This window comes from Macaca nemestrina, chromosome 18, assembly GCF_043159975.1.
Source record: "Macaca nemestrina isolate mMacNem1 chromosome 18, mMacNem.hap1, whole genome shotgun sequence".
Taxonomy (NCBI): Eukaryota; Metazoa; Chordata; class Mammalia; order Primates; family Cercopithecidae; genus Macaca; species Macaca nemestrina.
In genome coordinates this window covers 73704423-73731894 of record NC_092142.1, presented here as the reverse complement: position 1 = coordinate 73731894, position 27472 = coordinate 73704423, and the positions used below count along the sequence as shown (strand labels likewise).

At 43.9% G+C, this 27472-nt stretch overlaps 1 protein-coding gene across 8 annotated transcripts in view; it reads left to right on the top strand.

Moving 5' to 3' along the window:
• The window catches only part of LOC105491538 (WD repeat domain 59), a 116411-nt gene extending 89211 nt beyond the window's left edge, over positions 1 to 27200 (top strand). For 2 of the 8 annotated variants that reach the window (XM_071084951.1, XM_071084957.1), the window contains 9 exons: positions 2482 to 2538; positions 8430 to 8563; positions 9661 to 9742; positions 12421 to 12533; positions 13899 to 14049; positions 14454 to 14526; positions 15820 to 15946; positions 16420 to 16562; positions 25858 to 27198. In XM_071084951.1, coding sequence (XP_070941052.1) covers positions 2482 to 2538; positions 8430 to 8563; positions 9661 to 9742; positions 12421 to 12533; positions 13899 to 14049; positions 14454 to 14526; positions 15820 to 15946; positions 16420 to 16562; positions 25858 to 26093 — 1116 coding nt within the window. In that variant the 3' untranslated portion in view covers positions 26094 to 27198. The other 6 variants (XM_071084953.1, XM_071084949.1, XM_071084955.1 and 3 more) reach the window with 5 other exon arrangements.
• Positions 27201 to 27472: the final 272 nt, after the last annotated feature.

Sequence of the window (27472 nt, the reverse complement as noted above, 5' to 3'; positions counted from 1 at the left end):
TTCAAATAGTGACCAAATAAAATGGGGTGATGCTTTGATTATAATTTCATATGAAACTCTTGTATTGATATATACCAAATACAGAAAAGTTCACAAATCAAAGGCATGTACAGTTCAGTGAATTAATAATCTCACAGGTCAAGAAATAGAACATTTTAAGAACCTCAGAAACCTTGGATTATTAGCTTAAGTCATACGAAATTGCTGATATTTGACCATTTTTGACCTAAACAAAGATTCTTGTGGTTCAACTTAATAGGTTAACAAGATAAAAATAAGTCAGTTATTTTGTGATGTATTTGACATAAATTTCTCTCTCCTTGAAGTTTGTTCACATTCATCCCATTTATGTAGGGGCCAAGGAGGGAATTACATAAGTGTAATATGGCCATGATATCTTATGTGGGCTACCTTACCTCCCTTACAAAGGTTGATACCCTTGAGGAGCATTTTCTAATCCTCAGCTGTCTAGTTTCACATGTCAAATGATGTCGGAAATGATTCCAGTCTACTAAATTTCTGTTTGTGTTTTTGGGTTTTGGAATTTTTTTTTTTTTTTTTTTTTTTTTTTTTTTTTTTAAAGAGATGAGACTTCACTCTGTTGCTCGTTGCCCAGGCTGGAGTGCAGTGGTGTGAACATGGCTCACTGCAACCTCAGACTCCGGTACTCAAGTGATCCTCCCACCTCAGCCTCCTGAGTAGCTAGAACTACAGGAGTACACCTCATCACCCGGTTAATTAAAAACAAATATTTGTGTAGAGCTGAGGTCCCACTCTGTTGCCCAGGCTGGATTTCTCTGTGTTTAGGTCTTCATTTTTAGCCCAAATTTTTCTCCTACATATTTTTATTCCCTTTTAGATCTCTGCCCCTGAGAGCTTTAAATAAGTAAGAAAAACAGAACAGAATGTAACTGCCTTAAGGCATAGCAGTGAGGGAAGTGTAGTGGTTTTTTGGTTTTGGGTTTTTTTTGGTCTGTGTTTCGTAGAGACGAGGACTTGCTATGTTGCCCGGGCTGGTCTCAAACTCCTGGGTTCTAGCAGTCTTCCTACCTCAGCCTCCCAAAGTGCTGGGATTATAGACATGAGCCATCTCACCCAGCCAGTATAGTGTTTTTTTTTTTTTTTTGAGACAGCCTTTCGTTCTTGTTGCCCAGGCTGGGGTACAAAGGCGCAGTCTTGGCTCACCGCAACCTCCACCTCCTGGGCTCAAGCAATTCTCCTGGCTCAGTCTCCCGAGTAGCTGGGATCACAGGTGCCCACCACCACACCTGGCTAATTTTTTGTATTTTTAGTAGAGACATGGTTTCACCATGTTGGCCAGTCTGGTCTCGAACTCATGACCTCCGGTGATCCACCTGCCTTGGCCTCCCAAAGTGTTGGGATTACAGGTGTGAGCCACCGCGCCTGGCCCAGTGGAGTGTAATAACAAAACATCTTTATAGAGCCATCTAGAGATTATTGTTTGTTTCTCCTGTGGTTTTGTGTGTTTTTAACCTGCCCTACTTAGGTTATGTTGTTTTATTCACCCAAATATTCTCTAGATGGAATGCTAAGGTTTGCTCCTAAAAATTTTAAAACGTGTGATGCCTCAAAAGCCATCAGATTGCCAACATTAATTTGACAAGTGAACTCTTAATAGCTGATGAAGTGTTGTTCATTCCTAGGGTAAATCAGAAGGCCCAGAACTTAGGATAAGCGTTAGGTATTGCCTTGCATACATTTAAACATTGTTGCAACCTCCCACTCTTGCTTTAGTTTATGTTACTAAAATAGCTCTGATGTAAATAACTGGAGAGATCTTTAAGTTAATAGAATAATTTCTGATCTCCATAAACAGATACTCATCTTGTTAGCAAGGGAGCTTTCAAGAAGGTCCCTCCTCAGTGTTAGCCTCTTCCTTCCCCTCGTTTCTTCACGGTTCCCATTTCTCCATGGTGTCACTCTGAAGACAGTCCTGCAGGCCCAATGTCAAGACACCGAATTCCCTCATCGCCCCCCAACCACATACCAGAAAAAATTTGGTATTGAGTCTATTCAAGAATGTCTTCCTTTTAGGAATGAGTATGTGCTCTCAATATATGTTCTCCTTCTTACCTCCTGCAGGGGAAAACGGGCTTCTGCCTATTTCTCCACTTGCACAATGATCTTAGTGTGTGTTAGTGTTCCTCAAACCTATTTGTAGTTCCTTTGTCAGAACTGTGTTGATGTCAGCCTCCGTATACCTTGAAATGTGACTAAAAGAACAATGAAATTGAAGCTGTATTTGGAGTGTGATGGGGTGGGAGGGAGGTGAGGGAAGCCGAATACCGCTGTGCTTAGGATCAGATCTTTTAGTCGTTCCAATCCCAACTTTACAGTGTATTATAGTACATTTGAATCCATCGGATGTGTGGAAAGCTTTCATTTTATTCTATATTTTTCCCTTTTAATTTTCTTGGTGTTTTTCTTCCCTCCTCCTGGGTGTAACGTTTTCATGCACAGATGTCTCCTCGCTCTGCCCGGCGGCGTTGGTCCATACAAGCAATTAACGACTTCCCGGTACTGTGCGCTGTGCAAATGCTCTCCTTAACTGATCCTGTCTCTACCCAAGGCCCAAGAATAAAATGCCACCTGCCTGGCTTTGAGGAACCTGAAATGACAGACTAGCTGTTTTCAGGACCAGCAACAGCCAATGTTTTGCTTGGGGGAGTTCAGGCACCAAGGACTGTCTCCTTGTCCAATCACAGAGTTTCAAATGGCTAATATTGTCAGGGATCCTGAATGGACTCTTTTTGCAAAGGAAACTAAATACTGGGTTTCTTGGAAAGAACCCTGATTGTAAGCCGTTAGCTCACCCAATTTCACTTGGAGCATTTGTGTAATTTTTTGGAGCTTTCAAAAGCCTACCTTTGGCATGGGGGGAGCAGAGGAAGATATAAGAGGCTTCCACTATTTTGTCTCTGCTTTTACAATCACAGAGGGAGGTGCCCACCTGCTTCATTGGCATAACACAGAAGCTAGTTTTTATCCTTTGGGAAGTTTCTGGAACAAATTTTTTCCTTACCATCAATATTTTGCGCAGACAGTAAAACCTCCGCTGTGGACATCCTCTCTTCCTTTTCTTTCTTTCTTACTCACTCCTATTGGCCATTTCCCCTCTTCTGTCTTCCTCTCCCATCCCTTCATGTTTCAGTAGTGCCAAGGTGACCTCACGCTGTGCAAGGCAGCCTTGAGGCTTTGTATAAATTTCATTTGGTATAAAGAATACTGAGGGGAATCATCCTATAGTCTTGTCAGAGAAAACCAGTTGGAATCAGAAGCCCCGATTAGCAAGTACCACTGCTGCCAACAGCTTGTAGGTGGAGCCACCAATGGGGCCACCTTCCAAAAGCCTGTCCCAGCCAACCCGACAGCTGAATTTCCACTGATTGTCCAAAAGTCCCTGCTCCCGCTGCTGTTTAAACAGGGATTCATTGAGACTCCCTGCCCGCTCTGCGGATTATACATTGCTAATGGGGTTTCTGCGAAGCAGTTGGTGGCTTATTCTTGGGCTGTTTTTACATTCAACCCATTTATTGGCATTAATGTTGCCTCTGATTGTAGCAGTAACACTGGTGGTACAGTCGCAAGCTGGCTATTGGTTGTCATTCAGTGCTATTTGCACCAGTGCCTCCCTCCTGCCCCCCAACCTCCACCCCACTCCGTTCTTCCTTGTCCTCTTTGCCATAACTCCATGAACACCTTTTTGGTTTGTTCAGAGGGGCAGCCTGGTGCTCATCATGTAATAATTTGTCTGTCTTGCTTTGTCTCTCTTCCCTCAATTTCTTCTCCTGAAATCTGTGGGGACAGGACATTTTCTATTGATGGAGCATTGAAAGGATCAAATCCTTTGCCTCCCAGAGGTACTAACTTTACTGCATAGAGAAGTGTCCATATTTAAGCCCGTCAGAGTGGGACTGGAGCAATGCAGGAAGTTCAGGGGCTTTTAGACCATGGCACCCTTCCCGAGTGCAGAAAGATTAACCACACCCTAGCCTCATGTGTCAGTATGCTCTGGAACCAGAGGATCCTAAAAGAAATCCGTATGTTATTACCTGGCAGTTGCACAGACAAGAGAGATTCCGAACATTGCCAGCAAGATATTGAGGTGAAAATTTCTTAGGAGAGATGTGGATGGAACATGAATGGTTCTTATTGCCAGAGCACTGGGGAAAAAACCCTGAAAAGGTGTCCATCTACTCATTAGCTAACAGCAAGGGCCTAAGACCCCAACTGGTATCTGATCTCATTTGAGATTTAGCCTCTCCATTTAGACAGCCTTGTTGGAATCCCCAGAGTAATTGGCCAGTAGGCAGGATTACCAAGAGACCCCTGAAGCCTAAAGGGGAGATATTTATGTTTAAAAACCACTAACCAACACATTATGAAAAACTGACAGTGACAATATTTTGCAGCCCCTTAAAGATTTTTGACAATGTTTTGCAGTTATTTCTTGCTGGATTAAAAAAATTTACAGCACTGTTCTGTAATTGCTTTTACAGTTTGGTTCCAGGTAGTGACTCTAATTAGGGTGATCCTTTGTTGGGGAACCTCCTTTATGGCAGGCTTAAAGGCAGATGAGTGAGGTTTCATAAAGCACCTCCTATCCATCCAGTACAGATCAAACAGAAATATCTAGAAGCCTGGTGTCTCAAGAAGTCCCAGGAATTACAGACTGTGATTTTCATAATTCATTGAAGAATCATTGCAAAAAGTTGCAAAGACCACTGTCTGTATTTGCATCAAGTATGGACGGGTCACATAGGTTTGTTTCTACTCATCTTTGTAACCCAAAGCTGCAAATGGGGGAAGAGTCCCTAAGACATCTCTTTGGACTCAGTTTTCTTCTCTCTCAATGTGCCTAATCCTGAATGTGCCTAAACCCCAAAGCCTAAACAGTGTGAGGTGCCTGGCCTGAAATGCAGCATCTTGGTCTGAATCTGGCCTGCCCTGCTATGAAACCATGTAGCTGCAGGAGCTGAAGATCTTCACTAGACACTCGGGCTGAGCAGAACCGAGGCACGATGCTGGCAGAAAGTGACTGAAGAAGTGAGTCATCGTAGAAGGGTGGAGCTGGACAGGCATCGCTGGAATCCAGTGCTAATCTCCTTCCTGCAGAAATGGATCCATTAAAAAATGGACCAAGCAATTTCCATATTAACAGGGGGCTTAGAATTTATTATTTATTATTTTTTAATATAAAATTGTATACTGAAAATCAAGTTAACAAGAATGAGCTTAGCAGCCTGACAGGCCTGTATTCACATCTCAGCACTGATGGCTGTGACCTAGAGTAAGCCTCATGTCCTCATTTGTAAAATGCAGGTAGTATCCCTCGTCACAGAGCTGTCATAGTGAGGCTTATACTAGCACAGAGTGAGCAATCCAGGAGCAGGAGCTGATACTGTAAGTCCTCAGTCAAACATTTGTACACTTGGACTTGTGTCATTTGTCAATTTCAAATGAGCTAGTCTGTTTTGCAAATGAGCTGCTTTGGGCATATGAATCTTAATATAATTAATAATATGCTTTCATTAGGTTTGTTTCAAAGGTCAGGAAATTGCGACTTTTTTTTTTTTTTTTTGCTCTGTCGCCCAGGCTGGAGTGCAGTGACGCGATCTCAGCTCATTGCAACTTCTGCCTCCCGGTTCAAGTAATTCTCCTGCCTCAGCTTCCCGAATAGCTGGGACCACAGGCCCATGCCACCATGCCTTGCTAATTTTTATATATTTTGTATGGACGGGGTTTCACCATGTGGGCCAGGGCCAGGCTGGTCTTGAACTCCTGACCTCAAGTGATCTGCCTGCCTTGGGCTCCCAAAGTGTTGGATTACAGGTGTGAGCCACCGCGCTCGGCCCATGGTTATTTTCCGTGTGTTCTGTAAGCTGGTAGACCTCATCCTTCATTGAGGCCTTCAATTCAGCTGTGTAGTTAAACTGAGCAATAGTGAATTGCTTAATTGTTTAAGCGCTTCTCCTTCTTTTTTTGGAATAAAGAGCCAGAGTGACTGCCTGGATCAGTGTTTTAGAAGCCTTCCACCCTACCCGGAAGATCAAATTAGACGGATCAGATTCCATTCTAGGTGGAATCTTTCTAGCATAGATTTTTTTTTTTTTAATCCAGTACCCTGAGTCTCACTTGAGATGACCAATTATATGGGGCCTGTGGGTGTGTTGTTTCCTGGGCTTTTTTAAGTCCTGGAAACCTGAATAAAAATCACAGTGAATGAGCTTGTGTACGTTGTCCCTTCCCTATTATCCTAAAGCCCCTGTGCTATTCACTGTCACTGCAAGGTAGACACAGGTTAAATGACCCTCCCTAAAACAGGCCCTGCCATAGTATTTAGTGCACATGTGACTACGTCTGTCTTAGGTCAGTAACACTGCCTGGCTCCAGCCCATTCTGACAGGTTCTTTGCTCTTTAACATAACCTCCCCTTACTTACACCCATGTCAAGATGATTGTGTCTAAAAGGGTAACACTTTTGTGAGTATGCACATAATGTTTTAGAAAACCAGGGCAAGTAGGAATGGAAGGGCTACCCCATAATAATTGATAAAGCTTCCCCTTGTATTGCATAATGATGACTTGGTTATGGATAAATGGTAAATAGTCACTGATCTGGTTCAAATGGGGCCAGGCGCGATGGCTCACTCCTGTAATCCTAGCATTTTGGGCGGCCAAGGTGGGTGGATCACTTGAGGTCAGGAGTTCAAGACCAGCCTGGCCAATATGGTGAAACCCTATTTCTACTAAAAATACAAAAATTAGCCGCCATGATGGCGCATGTCTGTAATCCCAGCTACTTGCGAGGCTGAGGCAGGAGAATCACTTGAACCCAGGAGGCGGAGGTTGCAGTGAGCCAAGATCACACCACTGCACTCCAGCCTCAGCAACAGAGCGAGACTCTGTCTCAAAAGGAAAAAAAAAAAGATCAAACGGGTTAAAGTTCCAAATTGATAGTGTAACATGCATACATGCATTTACAAATGACGATAAACAATTGACAGATACTTTAGCTAAACTTCTTCATTTACCTGCCCTGAACTAACTCCACATGTCCTGAATTTAGTAGGTTCTAAGACACATGATAACCCTATAGGAAGTTACATGCATTGGACAACTTTGGGGATTAAATGGGATATCAGTGGTCAGAAACCCCTGACTTGAGACCAAGGCTAATTTATGGAAGAATGATTGTATAAAAATCACTTACAGAAAATGAATTTATTTGTGAGTAATCTAAATAATGATCCAATTTAAATTCCCGAGAGCTTATATACATTCATAATAATTACAGGTTTCTAGAGTACACTTTTCCGTTTAATTTGCACCCCTACCTCTTCATTGTACGCTCATTAACCTGTGAGACTGGAACAACAGAGGTCATGATTGGCCATAAGTTGTCAGTGAGCGAACAAAGAGTGACATGCCTTAGGCTAAATTCACAACAAATGAAAACTTGCGCAGGGTCCTACTGAGCCAGTACACGTAGTAATAAGACCTGGAAATCTTGGTTTTTCTCATTCCAAATTGGAGGCCCTTTTTACTAGCTCCTTTTGCCTTTTTTTGCTAATAAATATGTCATTCCTTCCTTAGTTGAATCACTTTGGTGTCCCCCTTTTTAACTTCTGGTAATAAAATAGAATCCTGCTCCTTGGCTTGTCATTTTAAAGATTCCAGATGGGGCTGTGCTCTGATAATTCGAGTTTTCCAGGACATCTCTCATTTCATACATACAGACTCCTCACATATGTAGCCACCCATAGGTAAGCCTGGGGAAATGGGAAACTTGCCCACGATATTTCAAGTCCATTACCCAAGCCCCTCAAATCAGGTATTTTTGACATTGAGAAAGATCACTTTTGGAAATAATTCAAGTCTTCCAGAAAAACGGGGTAATTCTCCTCAAGCTGCAAAATTTCTCTGTCTTCCTACTACAGATTGAGGTTTGCAGAGCCCACACACTGCTATGTCTGAAATAAATTTTCAACAAACGTTGTTCAAACTGCCTAAGGAAAGAAACTTTGATTAGTTTCAGGCAGGAATTTTGAACCTAGGACTGATTTCAATCTAAAAATTGTTCTCCCACATTTTTGTGGCCTTTACTAACTTATTTACTTGCTGTTTTCAAATTCATTAATTAATGTATTAATCCTGGCTTCCTGATACATGTTTCTGGGCACCTGCAGAATGTATCTAGCCCGGCAGTAGGTGCTTTTTTCCTGTTAGGATTATTGGATCAAGAGCTCATCCTTTTATTTCCTACAGATGCTGATTCCTATAATTGTAGGCATGATGTAATTTTTAAAAAGTGCAAATTACCAATGACCCCAACATGATGAGCTCTGCAATTGTTGGTTTCCACTTGTCAAAGTCCCCATTAGTTACATCCTTTCATCTACCCCTAGAAATCAAGGCGATGGAAAAGTAAGCGTGAGGGATCGGACTCTGGCAATCGACAGATCAAGGCTGCTGGGAAAGTCATCATCCAGGATGTTGCGTGCCTCCTGCCTGTTCACAAATCGCTGGGAGAACTGTACATGTAAGTACAAAATTTCAAGTCTGCTGTACTCGTCACTTAGCTAGGATTAGCAAACCTTTTTTTTTTTTTTTTTTTTGTGTGTGGGAATCCTTTCTTCAAAAGCAATTTCAGGAGAAGCCCAGTGTGTTAGCTTTCTGTTGCTGTGTACAAATTCTCACAAACTTAGCTTCCAACAACATTCATTTCTCATCTTCCAGTTTTTGTGGGTCATGAGTCTGGGCACAGCTTTTCTGTGTCCTTGCTCAGGGTCTCAGCAGGCTGAAATGGCATTGGCCAGGCAGTGGTCTCATCCGATGCACAGACTCCTTTTCCAAGCTTGTTCAGGTTGTCAGCAGAATTCAGACCCGTGCAGCTGTAGAACTTGTCTATAAATCTCGTCTTGAGACCAGCAGGAATGGCTCACATATGCTTCACCTTCCCTCTAAGGCCTCACCTGACGAGGTCAGCCCCACCCAGGATAGTCTCTCTGTAGGTGACTTCAAAGTCAATTGCTTAATAACATAATCACAGAAGTCATATCCCATCAACCTGGTGTCACCCACGTTCAAAGGGGTGGAGTATTGTACAAGGCATGCTGCTTTACAAAGCAGAAGAGCTATTATACAAAGCACAGCTACTTTTGTTTGGACGGAAGTGAGAGGTGAGTAATTGGCATGCAGAGGCCACCTGCAGTTCCCCTGCCTCTTCCTAAACTCGAACTCATAACAGAAAGTGTTTCCTTTGTAGTCTGTACATAGCACACTACTCTTTCTGTTAGGAACCATAGTCAGTGTCGCATGTATTTCAATGCATTTTTATTCAACCCTCAAGGCTTGGGAACTCCATAGAAAAGCTGGTTGGTAAATTGGTATTTGAGTATGGCCTCCCCTCCTGACTTTAAAGAGGTGAGCAATTTCATCTTCCCCAGGCTGGAACCCACAGATGTATTAGCATCAGCTCTAGTTAAGCTTTTCCTCTGAGTCAGATAGGAAGGAGGCCCAAGGCAAACACAGAGTAAAACATTTTGAGTAGCAAACAAAGAGGCAGTTTCTCATCTGTTTGTTGATGTGGGAAGTTACACTAGAATGAAATTTTTAATTCTTTAAAAAACATTTCAGATTGAATGTGAATGATATTCAGGAAACGTGTCAGAAGAATGCCGCTTCTGCCTTGCTTGTTGGAAGAAAGGATCTTGTCCAGGTATTGTCCATCCCTTTTGGTGGAGATTTGGATTTTTCTTCAGGAGCAAATTGTTTTTACTTCGTCACTGGCGTTTAATGACATTTTCACAGTGTGTGTCTTGATTTGGAATTCCTTTTCCGTTTTCTTTGCCAGTCTGCAGGGTTAGAGTGCCTTTCCAAATCTGGAAATTTTTCTTCCTGGTGCTTAGTTGGGAAGATCCTAAAGCATTGATTAATTTTTTTTTTTATTATACATCTCTTTTCTGTTCCAGTATCACGGTGATTGCTGTGTAGCTAAACTTGCGTGTCCATTTCTTTGCCATTTGCACCCTCAATTCTTTTTTTTTTCTAAAATGCTTCATTTTATGAAATATTTACCAAAGTGTTCCTTTAGATAGAGATGTTCAGTTTTAAAATATGATTTAACATGACAAATATTTAAATTTTCTTCATCTTTGCAGCAACATTATCAGTGTATTATAACAAACTATCTCTGTATTTTTTTAAACAGCTTAACTGAGATATAGCCCATCTACCATGCAATTTACTCATTTAAAATACACCATTCAGTGGTTTGGTTTTGTTTTTGTTTTTTTGTGATGGAGTCTCACTCTGTCACCCAGGCTAGAGTGCAGTGGCATGATCTCGGCTCACTGCAACCTCTGCCTCCCGGGTTCAAGTGATTCTCCTGCCTCAGCCTCCCGAGTAGCTGGGGTTATAGATGTATGCCACCAAGACCAGCTAATTTTTGTATTTTTTAGTAGAGATTGGGTTTCATCATGTTGGCCAGGCTAGTCTTGAACTCCTGGCTACAAGCGATCCTTCTGCCTTGGCCTCCCAAAGTGTTGGGATTACAGGCATGAGCCACCACACCTAGCCTTTTTGTTCTTTATGCTTGTGTTGAAGATATGTTTACTATTTTGCAAAGAGTTGCAGAAGTAAATGCAAGAGTCACTGTTTCTGTTAAGGACATTTAGGAAATGTATATTATCAGTGAGGAAATAACATGCCTAAATTTTTAGCCAGGGTAGTAAACATCTTATCTTATCCCAGAAAGTCATCAACTTCCTTTAGTACTGATTCACTAGGTCATTGATTATAGAGATGAATGTGAACTTCAGGTTTCTCCTTTTCGATAATACCTTCTATATATTTTTCAACTATGTTAGTGCTACATGATTTAATTGATTTTGCATGCCTAATGCTTCTCTACCTGTTTCTCAGTGTCTTTGTTTGCCTATTGTTTCTCCTTAAGATTGCAAACTCCTTGATTCAAAGTCCATATCTTCTTTCGAGTATCTCAGAGTCTAGTATAATGTTTTCCAGTTAATGGGTATACAGTGATGTGCTGCTACTAAGAAAGGTTTTCCAGACAATAGTATTTGATTTTGTTTTTTTTCCGAGACGGAGTCTCACTCTGTCGCCCAGGCTGGAGTGCAGTGGCACAATCTTGGCTCACTGCAACCTCTGCCTCCTGGGTTCAAGCGATTCTTCTGCCTTAGCCTCACAAGTAACTGGGACTACAGGTGTGTGCCGCCACGCCCAGCTAATGTTGTATTTTTAGTAGAGACAGGGTTTCACCATATTGGCCAGGCTGGTCTCGAACTCCTGACCTCGTGATTTGCCCTCCTTGTCCTCCCAAAGTGCTGGGATTACAAGCGTGAGCCACGGGGTCCGCTGTATTTGATTTTTAAAGGTATTGTGGGGGTGGGGGCTTTGCTTATGACATGATGGGTTTAGCCTATGCCTTGGACTTAAATAGACACTTAGTGGCTATTGGTTTCTGCTCGATGGCTCCAGGCCCCATGGGATTTCAAGTCGGGAGGTATTCCTCAGATTTGATGTCAACAAAAAGAAAGCCAAATCCATTTTGTCTTGGCCTATTTTTATTATTCTTACATTTTAGCTTCAGAGAGGATACTGAAACTTTTATAATGAAGGCAACAAAGTCTTTCATTATTCAGGTAAAGAAGGACAGATCTTAAATGTGTTACAGACTGTCTTTTTCCTCCCTGCCAACCCCACTTTCTGATGAAGCAGCATTTTAAAAAGTCATGTGAGGTTAGGCACAGTGACTCACACCTGTAATCCCAGCGCTTTTTGGGGCCGAGGTGGGCGTATCACTTGAGTCCAGGAGTTCCAGACCAGCCTGGCCAACATGGCAAAACCCCATCTCTACTAAAAATACAAAAATTAGCCAGGTGTGGTGGCGCATGCCTGTAATCCTAGATACTCGGGAGGCTGAGGCAGGAGGGTGGCTTGAACCCACGAGGCAGAGGTTGCAGTGAGCCGTGATCGTGCCACGGCACTCCAGCTTGGACGACAGAGCGAGACTCTGTCTCAAAAAAGTAAAATAAAATAAAAAGTCATGTGAGTTAGTGGTTAAGTAGATGACCCATTGAAATTATTACACTGTGTCATTTCTCTGAAGCTTGCTTTTAATGAGAAGTTTTTAAGCCTAGTGTTTCTCAAACTTTAGAGTGCACTTAACTCCCCGAAGGAGTTGGTGAAAATGTAAACGCTGATTCAGTAGAACTAACTGGGACCTAAACTTCTGCATTTCAATAAGGTTCCAGCTTTTGCTGCCCCCAGAGTAGCAAGGCATCGGGTTTTATATGGAAGACAGATGGGGTTGCTTCACGGTTTCGGTTCTTGTCCTTGCCAGTTTGAGTTTGTATTTCTCTTTGATCTGTCCAGGTTTGGTCGCTGGCTACGGTAGCTACAGATCTTTGCCTTGGTCCGAAATCTGACCCAGATTTGGAAACACCCTGGGCTCGACATCCATTTGGGCGGCAGCTGCTGGAGTCCCTGTAGGTTATGAGAGCTAAAAGTGAGAAAAATGAGTGATGTCCGTTTTTGGTCTGTGAACACTTGAAATGTCATCACCTAAGAGAAAGGTGCAGAGGCCCGAGGAATGAAAGGAAGGAGTAGGATCTTTCCTTTCAGTGCTGAAATAATTTCTGTGCAGAACAAACTTCTTACAGCAGACAGAACTATACAATACTTGTCATTTATGACAAGGATTTGAGACCCCTGAGACTCATGTATCCTTTAGAGATTCATGCGTTAGTCCACAAATCACGTCAGTCTGAACACAGGAGTTTGAGCTCATGATATGGTAAGTTTCTTCCTGAAAGCTCTAGGGTCTCACCTTTGAGAACTGTGTGTTGGTGTTCATGTTTGCCAGAGACCACGACACTTTCACCCTGTTAGGCAATTCGAGAAAACATTGCCTTTGTGTTCAGTTTATTGCACTGACATGTGGCAAACTGGAATATACTATACAATATAATTTAACACGAAGTAAAACCATTTGAATCTCCATAACTTGGAGGCCCAGGGCCTGGGGAGAGAAACGCTCCTGCCTTCAGGTTGAGGTTTTATTTATGCATTAAGGCCACCCCGGGACACGTGTTCATGCTTCCGTTTCCTTGTCGCTAACATAGGGATGATAAGGTTTGCTCTACCTACTTCGTGTAAGACTCAAATAAGATAGTGAGTGTGAAAACACAAATATTAGACATTGAGTGATAGGAAGACAGTAATATTATTCATTCTTAAAGGCAAAGCCCCTCTGATTCCTTACTCACATTCTAGCCTAATCTTCCTGAAAGGACAAAGGGGATATGAGTACCTAAAGAGTAGAAACACTCCTTGTTGTTCTTACCTAATAGCTCATCTTCATAACTGCACCTCCAAAGTCGATTGCCTGCTAGCATACTGTGGTGGTCCAGTGTCCTCTGGGCTCTTCCATGTAGCTTTAGGTTATATAAATGGCATGTATGGGAATCCCCCAAAAGCAGTGTGATTCTTCCTTGGAGCTGGGAGGACAGAGAGCGTGTATTGGCTCATTCAGATGTCAGGTTAGTCCACTTAATTCTTGGAGAAGCCAATTCATGTTTAAGCCCATGCCTGAGTGTTAGCCAGAGGCTTTGAGATGCGTTCTGTAGATCATTTGTAATACGTCGATGTCTTATATTCCAAAACAAGTTTAGGCAAACTCAAAGTAGGTCAAACCACTGGATCTGTAGAAAGCCCCCATTCCTGACGGTTTTTGAGGCCAAATCAAGAATCCTCCCATCCCACCCCGTGACAGTAACACGCCATGACTGTGATCGTGTTCCTCCTCAGTCCCTCCTCCTGACTTGTCTTCTTTCCTCTCACCTTTTCCTCAGGTTGGCTCACTATTGCCGGCTCCGGGATGTCCAGACACTGGCAATGCTCTGTAGCGTGTTCGAAGCCCAGTCTCGGCCTCAGGGGATACCAAACCCCTTTGGGCCTTTTCCCAACCGTTCTTCTAATCTTGTGGTGTCCCATAGTCGATATGTAAGTTTGTCCTTTTCTGGTTTTGTCTGATTTTTTTTTTTTTAGATGGAGTTTTACTCTATTGTCCAGGCTGGAGTGCAGTGGCACGATCTCAGCTCACTGCAACCTCTGCCTCCTGGGTTCAAACAATTCTCGTGCCTCAGCCTCCTGAATAGCTGGGATTACAGGCATGCACCACCAATCCCAGTATATTTTTGTATTTTTAGTAGAGATGAGGTTTCACCATGTTGAGCAGGCTGGTCTCGAACCCCTGACCTCAGGTGTTCTGCCTTCCTTGGCCTCCCAAAGTGCTAGGATTACAGGCATGAGCCACCGCGCTTGGCCTGCTGTTTTCTTAATGTGAACTGTCATGGGGAACAGTATTCTGATGCTAGTCCTGTTGGTTCTTCTCTTTCCATCTGTAGCCTAGCTTTACCTCTTCCGGTTCGTGCTCCAGTATGTCAGACCCAGGGCTCAGCACTGGCGGCTGGAACATAGGTTTGTATGGAAATGACTTAGCCCACGCCGGATTTTTAGTTCTCTGATAGCTGTGCATATGTAAGCTTTAGTTGATGCTTAGTCTCCATATTTTTTCTTGTTTCTTATTTCTCTTTACATGTACTGTGATAGGGATCCTCTTGCTGGAGGCCTGGCTTTGCAGGTTGAACAGGCCACGTTCTGGGGGTCTTTGTGCCTTTTGCTGTGTTGCTTTTCCTCTCATAACCTTGAGAAACTGACAATGGGACTTCCCGCTGTTCACCCCCAAAATCCAACCCTTATCCTTTCTCCTTCACATGCCCTTTCCATGTTCATCTGCCGCCTACTCCTTCCCACGAACGCTTTCGGTGTAGACAAATACAGCTGGATCTGACTCCAGCTGATCATAAAGCTATTTGTGGAGTAGGTGTATTTGTATTTCCTGGAATTTTTTTAAGAAACAGTTTTTTAAAATGATCTTAATTTTCCTGATTTCAAAAGTAGCTCATGCCCAGTGAAGAAAAGCAAACACGAAGTATTAGAGAAGAAAATTGTAATCGTTGATCTCCCACCTAGGAATAGCGTCCATTAACGTTCTAGAACATTTCCATCCATTTCTTTGTGTGCAGGAGTGTGGTCATTCCATATATGTGACTTTGTGTTCTATTTTTAATTAAATCATGAGCAAATATTGTTCAAAAAGTCTTTGTAAATAATGACTACATGACATTCCACTATATCTCTGTGCCGTCATTTGCTTTATTTATTTATTTAGTTAGTTAGTTTTTTGAGATGGAGTCTTGCTGTGTTGCCCAGGCTGGAGTGCAATGGCGTGATCTCGACCCACTGCACCCTCCACCTCCCAGGTTCAAGCAATTCTCCTGCCTCAGCCTCCCGAGTAGCTGGGATTACAGTCACGTGCTAGTATGCCCAGCTAATTTTTGTATTTTTTTTTTTAGTAGAGATGGGTTTCACCATGTTCGTCAGGCTGGTCTCAAACGTCTGACTTCAGGTGATCTGCCCGCCTCGGCCTCCCAAAGTGCTGGGATTCCAGGCATGAGCCACCATGCCCAGCCCATCATTTGCTTTAGCATCATGTGTGTGTACTTAGCTATCAGGTTCTCTTAGTAATAAATACCTGGGCAAAAAGGTAAGGGTAGGAAAGAGTTCTGTTTAGTTACATTTCTCAGAGTATTCAGCCTCACTTACTTTTCTTCTGGGAAATCCATTGGCCACACGCGGTCTTATGAGACTTCAGATATTTTCCATGCCTTCTCTGATTGCCATCTTCCCTTCGCATTTGATTTTCTTTAGCGGGGAGAGAGGTAGAGCACTTGTCCTCCCCCTGGGGAGAATCCTCACCGGAAGAGCTCCGCTTTGGGAGTCTGACCTGCAGTGATCCCCGGGAGCGGGAACGCGACCAGCATGATAAAAATAAAAGGTAACCACCCTCCCAGGTGAGAGCTGCGATGCCAGGACTCCAGTTTCTCCACAATCACAACTCTTGCGCCTTTTTTTTTTTTTTTTTTTTTGGACACAGAGTCTTACTCTGTCGCCAGGTTGGAGTGCAGTGGCGGAATCTCAGCTCACTGCAACCTCTGCTTCCCAGGCTCAAGTGATTCTCCTGCCTCAGTCTCCTGAGTAGCTGGGATTACAGGCACATGCCACCACGCCCAGCTAATTTTTTGTATTTTTAGTAGAGACAGAGTTTCACCATGTTGGCCAGGCTGGTCTCAAACTCCTGACCTCAAGTGATCTGCCAGCCTCGGCCTCCAAAAGTGCGGGGAGTGACAGGTGTGAGCCACCGTGCCTGGCCAGGACTGTTGCTTTAAGAAGGGCATATTAAGTGCCATTTAGGATCAAGCTCATTTTTTCTTAAAGGAACTGACAGGAAATCTTTTTCACTTTCTCCAGGCTCCTGGACCCCGCCAACACCCAGCAATTTGATGACTTTAAGAAATGCTATGGGGAAATCCTCTACCGTTGGGGTCTGAGAGAGAAGCGAGCCGAAGTGTTGAAGTTTGTCTCCTGTCCTCCTGACCCTCACAAAGGGATCGGTGAGTATGCATTTCTCTCTCTCTTCCTATCACTGTCTGAAAGATCCTGTAATTTAATTTGTCCACAGCATCAGACTTGGAATGAAGTTTCAGCTTCTCATTTCTAAGCAGAAATTTCAAAGGCATTTTGAGTCCATTCCAAGCTTCTGAAAAGCCCTTGCATTTCCTAACAGGATGAAATCTTTTTTTTTTTTTTTTGGGATGGAGTCTCACTCTTGTCGCCCAGGCTGGAGTGCAGTGGTGCGATCTCGGCTCACGGCAACCTTTGCCTCCCGGGTTCAAACTTCTCCTCCCTCAGCCTCCCAAGTAGCTGGGATTATAGGTGCCTGCTATCATGCCCAGCTAAATTTTTGTACTTTTAGTAGAGATGAGGTTTCACCATGTTGGCCAGGCTGGTCTCGAACTCCTGACCTCAGGTGATATGCCTGCCTCGGCCTCCCAGATTGCTGGGATTACAGGTGTGAGCCATGGCGCCTGGTCCAGGATGAAATTTCTATTGCAATAGAAGTAGTTTATATACAGTACTCCAGCGTGGATCAGAGGGATGGATATTTCTTCATTTATTCCTCTATGTGTCCAACTCCTCTTAGGCACAGTGCCCACACATTCCTTCCCTGCATGGAGCTTACAACTGAGTGGGGGGGGATATTAAATAATTTCAAATAAATATTCACAAGCAAACAAAAACGATGTGGGGGCAGGGAGAACAGAGAGGGAGAATCTTAAGAGAGGAATTGAGGTGTGTTAGGAAGGCCTCCAAGGAGCTGCGGTCTGAAGGTTTAAAGGAACCATGGAGCCATCAGTGCAGAGTGGTGAAAAGAGCGTCCCACACTGAGGGTCAGGCCCCAGGGAAATGACTGTCGTTGTGAACAAGCGAAGGAAGGTGGCGTGGTGTGGCTGGAGTACAGTGGGGAGAAGAGCGGTATCAAATTAGAGTGTAGAGTACTTAGGATTGTGTCAGGCAGGGGCTTGTAAGTTGCAGTAAAGAATTCGGATTCAGCCAGACATGGTGACTCACGCCTGTAATCCCAGCACTTTGGGAGGCCAAGTCTGGCAGATCACTTGAGGCCAGGGGTTTGAAACTAGCCTGGCCAACATGGTGAAACCCCGTCTCTACTAAAAATACAAAATTAGCCAGGCATGGTGGCGCACACCAATAATCCCAGCTACTTGGGAGGCTGAGGCAGGAGAATCGCTTGAACCCAGGAGGCAGATGTTGCAGTGAGCCGAGATCATGCCATTGCACTCCAGCCTGAGTGACAGAGTGAGACTCCATCTCAAAAAAAAGAAAGCAAAAAACAACAACAAAAAAGAAACAGTTAAATGAATGGAAGGATTTCATCTAGGGAGTGATGAGGTGGGCAGTGGCAGGGAATGCTGGGTTTTGTAATAAGGTGTGTAGAATGATTTGACTCTCTTAAATTGTGTAGGTATAGTTTCTTTTCCTTTCTTTTCTTTTCTTTTTTTTGTTTTTGAGACAGAGTGTCTCTCTGTTGCCCAGGCTGGAGTGCAGTCATGCGATCTCGGCTCACTGCAACCTCTGCCTCCCAAGTGCAAGCGATTTTCATGCCTCAGCCTCCCAAGTAGCTGGGACTACAGGCGCCCGCCACCATGCCACTTGTATTTTTAGTAGAGACACTAAAATACAATACAATTAATAGGAATTTTTAGTTAAGATAGTAAAATACAATACAAATACCACTTGTATTTTTGGTAGAGACGGGGTTTCGCCATGTTGTCCAGGCTGGTCTTGAACTACTGGCCTCAAATGATGCGTCCGCCTCGGCCTCCTAGAGTGCTGGGAGTACAGATGTGAGACACCATACCTGGTAGTTTCTATTTGAAGAAGCAAACTAGAGTAATATGTAGGTTTAGGTAGTGAATTTCAAGGATTATTTTAACAGAGATTATGTTGGTATGTGTACCTGAAGAAATGTAAAGACACAAAATGCTATGTGGGCAACATTTTTTCAGAGCATCTAAATGTATGACAGTATCTCAGGAAAAGATTAATGATGGCCTGGAGCAATTTGTCTTTTAAAAATTAGTTTTCAGGAAAACATATGAATCATGGAGATACAGAGCTGATGTATCAGCCCATCAGTTAGCTAAACCCTTATTGACATCTGCTTTTATAAAGTGTCATGCTGGATTCTGTGGGATGTACGAAGAAATAAAAAGTGTGGTTTGGCGGGTGAAGATGTCTGTAGTGCAGTCAGAGAGTCTGAAATACAAACTCAGGAAGACTTAATGGTAGTTAAGGATGAATAATGTATCCTAATTTCAATAAAAGCAATGTCACAAGGTTTATAAAGCAGGGCAGGATTGTAAAAGATGGACTCACAGACAAAAGCAGTAAAAGAAGTATTTTCTTTTCTTTCTCTTTTTTTTTTTTTTTGAGATGGAGTCTCGCTCTGTCGCCCAGGCTGGAGTGCAATGGAACAATCTCGGGTCACTGCAACCTCCACCTCCTTGATCATCCCATATCCACAGACTTCAGCATAGCAAATTTGAGGGACAAAGTTAGTTTCATTGGGATTCAGTATTTACAGATGGGGCTCATGGTTTCATTCATTTTATGGGGATACTGTTAAATAGAGTATTCCCTTAAAGAAAGTCTCAGGATATAAGATGATGTTTTTGTTTTTGTTTCTGATTGTGGTATGTGATGTGCTTGGTCTTAATGGTGGCAGAGCAAAGCGATTGCTTTCCCAGCCTCCTCATGGGGAGAATTCCCTCCCTAGAGGCACAGAGCTGCTCACCTAAATTTCGTTCAGCAGTTTATTGGTTCAGTATATTAATTTAACGTCTTATTTCTTTGGCCAGTTTTATTTACTTTTGTGTAATAGGTGATGTTGATTAATACACAAGACTTTTTGTTGTATGGTTGACAAACTGGAGCCATATGATCCTGCACCTTTGGAGTTCGCTTCCTCCTGGAAGTTTTGAAAAGCCTTGGAATCATGCTTTGATTGTTCTGTGTGCTGGGAGTATTTTTATGGTCTTTGTTAGTTTGTCTGTTAGGACCCAAGAATGATTCATTTCATCCCTATCAAGTTTCACTGGCAAAACCTATCCTGTCGTCCTGTGCCTCTTACCTGTGATCCTCAGGGTAGTCAGTGTTTCTGGCCTGTCAGGAAATGACATCTGTACTTTGTACAAGGCTGGGATTCCCTAAGCCAAAGAAGTTTCCTGGGAGGACTTGTGGGCTGCATGTCCACATATGAAGCAATCTCCTCCCCTTCATAATGACTTATCATACCTAGTTTATTTTATTTATTTATTTTTTTTTTTGAGATGGAGGCTTGCTCTTTCGCCCAGGCTGGAGTGCGGTGGCGCAATCTCGGCTCACCGCAAGCTCCGCCTGCCGGGTTCACGCCATTCTCCTGCCTCAGCCTACCGAGTAGCTGGGACTACAGGCGCCCGCCACCATGCCTGGCTAATTTTTTTGTATTTTTAGTAGAGACAGGCTTTCACCATGTGAGCCAGGATGGTCTCAATCTCCTGACCTCGGGATCCGCCAGCCTTGGCCTCCCAGAGTGCTAGGATTACAGACGTGAGCAACCGTGCCTGGCCATATCATACCTAATTTAAATGAGATTTGAATCTAAATGTGATGTTTTGGGCACAACCTTGGCTGTAAATTTGATCTATCCATGTATATCGTGATAAGGAGGAGGGCAGCTTCTTTTATTTTTTATTTTTTAAATTGTTATAAAATAGAGACAGAGTCTCACTATGTCGTCCATTGTGGTCTCAAATTCTTGGGTTCAAGTGATCCTTCCATCTCAGCCTCCCAGCATGCTGGGATTAGGAGCATGAGCCGCCACACCCAGCCCCAGCAGACTCACTGAACCTGTATAAATATTTTGTCATGGAAAGAAAAGGCCTTTGTGTGGTACTTACCCATTGTTCTGAGCACTTCTGCAGATGAGGTTAATCAACATATGATATTTCCTATGGAATTATTGTTCTAAGGTTTCCTAATGATTTGGTATCTTGTAGTCTATATTAAGATCTTTTTTGGATTTTTTTTCCTCCTGAAGGTAATTGGAATAAGATACCATTGTCAGAGTGTTTCATTTCAATGTTTATCATGTGTTAAACTGAGGGGTAGAGATGGAGCAAAAAAAAGGAAAGAATGTTTTCTCCTTTCTAGTGGAAAATAGATCATTAGCCAGAATTAAATTTTTCCATCAGTTGTATTCAGTCCCTGCTAAGTAATTCTTGTTCTAATTATCTTGGAATCTCTACCCATCTGCTTTCACTAAAGTCATCTGCTTCTGAACCAAAAAGTCCTAGAAATCCTGATCCATTCCACAGCCTGACAAGTGTCTCCTGGTGGCAATGGTGTTTGGCTTGTTTGTTTTTTGAGACAGGGTCTCACTCTGTCACCCAGGCTGCAGTGCAGAGGCATGATCAGCTCACTGCAGCCTCGACCTGCTGGGCTCAACAACCCTCCCACCACAGTCTCCCGAGTAGCTGGGACCACAGGCATACACCATCATGCCCGGCTAATTTTTTAGAAAATGTTTTTGTAGAGATGGGGTCTCGCCATGTTGCCCAGGCTGGTATCAAACTCCTGGGCTCAAGTGATACCCCCACCTCGGCCTCGCAAAGTGCTGGGATTACAGGCATGAGAAACTGCTTCTGGCTGGTGTCAGCTTATTTGGAAAGTTGGTATTCAGGAATCTTCAGTAATATCAGTAGTGAAGAGTACCTTTATTAGTGCCTAACGAGGCTTTATTTTGACATGTCTTCTATAAGTTTCTATTTCTGACCTATTGTTTATAGCAGGTGACTTTAGGCAAGTGTGAGGCAAAAGCAGAAACTGGCAGTTGGCAATAATGCGAAATGGCTCTGGCTAGTTTATGATAACAGTATCGTATGGAGCAGAAAAACACGTAATCATTTCCTAAGGATTCAGTTAGTGATTCCCCAACACTAAAATATTTTGGACTCTGAGGATATTGACAAATCTCCAGGCTCTTTTAATTCATCCCGTAAAGTGTTTGTAAGGTTACTGCCAAACGAAAGGAGTACTCTATTTTCTTTTTAGTTTTGTTTTCTTTTTTCGTGGAGGGGGTGCTGTGGGGGGAACAAGGTCTCTCTCTGTTGCCCAGGCTGGAGTGCAGTGGTGCAGTCTTGGCTCGCTGTAACCTCTGCCGCCCAGGTTCAAGCAGTTCTCCTACCTCAGCCTTCCAGGTATTATAGGTGTGCACCGCCACGCCCAGCTAATTTTTTTGTTTTTAGTGGAGATGGGTTTTGCCATGTTGGCCAGGCTGGTCTCGAACTCCTGGCCTCAGGTGATCCACCCACCTCGGTCTCCCAGAGTGCTGGGATTACAGACGAGAGCCACGGCACCCGGCCAAGTACTGTATTTTCATTTTAAACATAAGTTTAAAAAATAAATTTGTTGAAAGATATGCCAGTCTTTGTAACAGACATGAGTATCCTTCTATTGATCTTGAAAGAAGTTGTGGAAAAATTCCCATTAATAATCTTGCACTTAAGTAAAGTTCCCCAGGGAGGTTGAACTTCCCTATTTGATTTCTCATATTGTGGGTTTAACAAATACAAGAGCTTTTACAATAATGCTAAACTATTAAAAGTATAGAGAATGCCAGACATTCCCAGTCATTTCTGGCTTCCCTCCTTCCTATAGTGAGGGAACAAATCTGTAGTGTTGGCCACTTGTCATCTGGAGAGTTCTACATGTAGCCGACATGTGAAGACAGTGAGAGCTTTATTTTTCCAAATTTGGGAAAAGGCATTTTGAGAAAGAGTTGTCAGAGGTGATTCGATATAAGCATAAGTTATTATATGCCTAAAGACAAGACGTTGTAACATACTTGGTTCAGAATGATGATATTTAAAATAAACACAGCAGGCGGGATGCAGTGGCTCATGCCTATAATCCCAGCACTTTGGGAAGCTGAGGCAGGCGGATCACCTGAGGTTAGGAGTTTGAGACCAGCCTAGCCAACATGGTGAAACCCCCTCTCTACTAGAAATACAAAAATTAGCCGGGCATGTTGGCAGGCACTTGTAATCCCAGCTACTCGGGAGGCTGAGGCAGGAGAATCGCTTGAATCCGTGAGGCGGAGGTTGCAGTGAGCTGAGATCGCACCATTGCACTCCAAACTGGGTGACAAGAGCGAGACTTCATCTCAAAAAAATAAATAAATAAATAAAAATAAATAAATAAACACAGCAGCAAATAATTAAGAACCCTAGACTTTTCAGAAGTAGATTTTTGTTTAATATAATTCAAAAGCATGACAAAAAGCACCAGAAATTAACCAGCTGTCAAGTGAGATTATTTTGGTGCTGTAGGGAACCCTCTTATCCTGGCACAGAATCACATTTGACATTTTCTTTGTCACTAAACAGTTTTCTTAGGAAGTATTGTTTTTTTCCTCTTAAAGTGTATATCATTTGATTTTGTTTAAAAATGTTAAGATACCTTTGTGTGTTTGTGTGTGCGTGTGTGTGTTTTGAGATGTACACAAAACCAGCAAATTTAAATATTTTAACTTTAAAATATACTAACTTTATCAGCACATTCAGTAAGACAATACCCTCAGCACATTGACTGATCGTTTTAATAAAACTGGAACATTTCTTTGATGAACTAACAGAACACGTCGATTATATTGAATATAGATTCATATCTCATACTTGGCAAGTGGTATCTGCTTTGCAATTTGTATCTAGTAGAGCCCCAGCCTCCCGGAGTCATTCTTCTTCCCTCAGAGACCCAGAGAAAACCTGGAACCGTTGGCGACCGACACTCTTAGTGGATTGTCAGGGAAAATTCTAAAGGCAACCAGATGTGAGACACCTTGCCCGCTCTGTTTGGGGAACACATTCCACATCCATTTGTATGCCCTAAAGTGGTGAGAGGAGGCGCGCACCAGCAAGGCCCGCGGGCGTCTGCCCATCCTTCTCAACCGGTTCGTCTGCTGAGCCATCCCATTGTGTATATACCGGGAAGAGGCAAGGGAGGGCGTCCTGGGGTTTTTGTGTTTTCTGTCTTTGTGAATTTAGATCTCCTTAGAAATTGTCCAGATCCCCCCAAAGATCATTCACTAATTAATGAAATGAAATATTAGTTCAGGGTCTTAAAGTTAACAAGGATCTTGAAACCTATATTTAATCTGATTCACTGTAGAGAAACACAATTATTAATGGTACTGTGAGATGACATTTTAATAATTTTACCCAGATAGATACGGAGTATAATTAAGTTTACAGTTATCTCAAGTACCAAAGAACAAACCCTTTTAAACATTAGAATTACATTTACCTGAACACACAATATTTACATTCTCTTAATGTTAAATGTTGGCCAATAAAACCAGTAATGAAAATTTGAGAGTTTTCAACTAATTAGGCTTTTCATGAGAATATAACCAAAGTTTGTACATAATATAAAAAATTATGCTTAGAGGGAGAAGACGTAGCTATTTTGAAACCAAAATTATCAAACTAGTCTGATTTGTCTCAGGATCTGCCTTAATTGGGACTATCATAAAATATGCCCTTAGGTACCACATATCAGAGGAGTTTTTACTGGCGTATTTTTCTAACCACCAATTGTCATTCAACAGAACAGCCAGTTCTGCTGGAAGAAAGGACCCTCCCTCCGTTGTAAGAGGGAAGGAGAGGTGGGAGATTGGAAGATGCCGGTGTAATGATGAGGGGAAGTGAGAGGAGAGGCCGGCGGGTGCAGGAGCGGGGAGAAAAGGCCTGAGGGAGGAGTTTGCTGAATGTGGCGGAGGCCCGAAGTCACCCTCTCGGGGACAGAAGGGAACACAGGCTCTGTGCAGGACTAGGTGTTGTGTCTGTTGGTGATCGTGTGTATGAAGTGAGATGCATTTCTTGACCATGGGCCTTTCTGCAGGATTGCTCAGCCTCTTGTGGGCAGGCATGGAATGGGCAGGTGATATGGTTCATCCCGGGTAGAGGTTTTGCCAGGTGGTGCAGGAGATGGGCAAAGGAATTGAAGGCATTTGCAAAACAAGTGATTATTATAAAGTGAGTCCATGTAATTCAGGTTGGCCAAAGGGCAAACTGCAGCTAGAAAGGGGCAGGTGGACCAAAGGGTTAGTGGTGGTGGGTTAGGGACGAGGGCAAAGACCTGAATGGCCGGGTGGGCACAGGGTTAGTGGTGTAGGTTTGGGAGACCTCCAGGATTGTGCTAAGATCTGGGGTAGAGAGAAAATTGAGAGCCGAGAACAAGTCTCCAGTGAATGGGGGCGTGTCTCCAGAATGTCCGTAGATGACACAGAGAGAAGGGGGAAAGGCTGGTGAAGCTGGGTGACGTTGGCCTCCAGCAGAAGGTCCATGGTCTGGAGGCGGTGATGGGGCCCAGTCCCCACCCCACTGCCCCTGCAGTCAGAGGACTTAAGTAAGAAATGGCCTTTCATCCAAAGGCCAGCAGAGGCGGGAGGGTCAGTTGATGAGGAGATTATTGCCAGCAGAGTAGACAGAGCAGGTTTCACTCGGGGTAGCCCAGTGGAACCAGTCCTTGCCCGGCGGTGGAGCAGCACCGTGGTGTCCTGACTTGGGCCAGTGGCGAGTGGGCAGTAGCAGGCGTTGGTAAAACCAGTCTGCCCTCTGCTGAAGCGTTACTACTGAGTCATTCAGTTCTTTCACCTGTTCAACATCTCCTGCGTGCCAGGCCCTGCCAGCCGTCGGGGTGGGAAGAGGCATCAGATGCAGCTGCCCCATGCTGTGGGGCACTGGGTTTCCACGTGGGACCCCTGAGAAAATACAGTACTCAACCAGGTGCAGTGGCTCAGAAGGAGTTCTGATTTAAAACAAACAAACAGACAAACAAAAAACAGAAAATGGGCTGGGCGCGGTGGCTCACGCCTGTAATCCCAGCACTTTGGGAGGCCAAGGCAGGTGGATGACCTGAGGTCAGGAGTTCGAGACAAGCCTGGCCAACATGGCGAAACCCATCTCTACTAAAAATATAAACTTAGCCAGGGGTGGTGGCAGGTGCCTGTAATTCCAGCCACTCGGGAGGCTGAGGCAGGACACTTGAACCCGGGCTGTGAAGGTTGCAGTGAGCCAAGATTGTACCATTGCACTCGAGCCTGAGCGACAAGAGTGAAACTCTGTCTCAAAAAGAAAAAACCAAAAAAACAGAAAATGCAAACCACTGGTCTAAGAATCTGCCGGAGTCTTAAGAGGAAGACGTCCTTCTTCCCAGCAAGCCCCAGTTTCCTTTTTCAGAACTCAACTCATGCTGCCTCTTGTTTTGCCCATCCCTGCCCCTTTCCAGAGTTCGGCGTGTACTGCAGCCACTGCCGGAGTGAGGTCCGTGGCACGCAGTGTGCCATCTGCAAAGGCTTCACGTTCCAGTGTGCCATCTGCCATGTGGCTGTGCGGGGATCGTCCAATTTCTGCCTGACCTGTGGGCACGGTGGCCACACCAGCCACATGATGGAGTGGTTTCGGACCCAGGAGGTGTGTCCCACTGGGTGTGGGTGCCACTGCCTGCTTGAAAGCACTTTCTGAACCTGCAGACCACGGGTGTTGTCTGAAATCCCAGATGACCCATAAATGCCTCTGACAAGCTGTCTGTCAGGGGAGAGGCTCCAGAACCTCAATTCGTCCCCAGTGAGATGGGAGGATGGTCCCCCCAGGACTGTGCAGTGTCAGCTCTTGGTGGGCCTCTGCCTTCTCTTCTGCTTGGCTACCTGATGTGGCTGTCACTGTGGGAAGATGAGGGGAGAAGTGCAGAGCTGCGCTTGTGTGTTGTCTGTGTCGGCTGAGCTGCCAAGGGGGAGGCTTTCATGGAGAACAGCACCTGGCTCCAGGCCGCTGTTACCCTGTAAGATGTTAGCCTTAAACCGCCGAGCGGTGTTCTCCTGAAGCCAATGGAGAGACCAGAGTCAGATGGAAAATACAGTCTCCTGAGCCCGAGGACAGTGGGTCGGAATTGAATCAACAAATGGGCCTATGGCATTGTGGCTTTAGAAGCTGGTACATTTACTGAGCTGATGGACAGTGGCCTTCTAAAATATGACACTTAAATTGTAAATATGCACTGTACTTAAGGATTCTTAAGATGTATTTTTTTGTTTGTTATTTCTCCTCCAGCTGCTATCCCTTGGCTAATAAAATTCTCGTAATTATTTGAAAAAAAAAAAGAGAGAAAGTTAAACAACATTTTGGTGAATCATTTTTTACCCTACTTCTAATTGCAGGTAGCTATTTTGAATAGGACCAAAGTCAGTGCTCTGATTTTTAAAGGAAATGCTGATTTACTTTTGTCATCTGACAGGAGAAAATAGAATTTGACATTTAAGGTTCTTCCCAACCCCAAGAGTCTTCTTATTTCTTCTAGCAGAAGGAGGACGAGATTGCTGTGCAGCATGGATAGAAAAGTCTCCCTTGGCCAGGCACAGTGCTTCACGCCTGTAATCCCAACACTTCAGGAGGCAAAAGTGGGAGGATCACCTGAGCTCAGGAGTTCGAGACCAGCCTGGGCAACATAGGAGATCCCGTCTCTGCAAAAAATTTAAAAAATAGGCTGGGTGCGATGGCTCATGCCTGTAATCCCAGCACTTTGGGAGGCCAAGGTGGGAGGATCACCTGAGGTCAGGAGTTCAAGACCAGCCTGGGCAACATAAGGAGATCCCATCTCGGTAAAAAATTTTAAAAATAGGCCGAGCATGGTGGCTCATGCCTGTAATCCCAGCACTTTGGGAGGCCAAGGCAGGAGGATCACCTGAAGTCAGGAGTTTGAGACCAGCCTGGCCAACATGGTATAACCCCATCTCTACTAAAAATACAAAAATTAGCTGGGCATGGTGATGGGTGCCTGTAATCTCAGGTACTGGGGAGGCTAAGATAGGAGAATCACTTGAACTGGGAAGCAGAGGTTGCAGCGA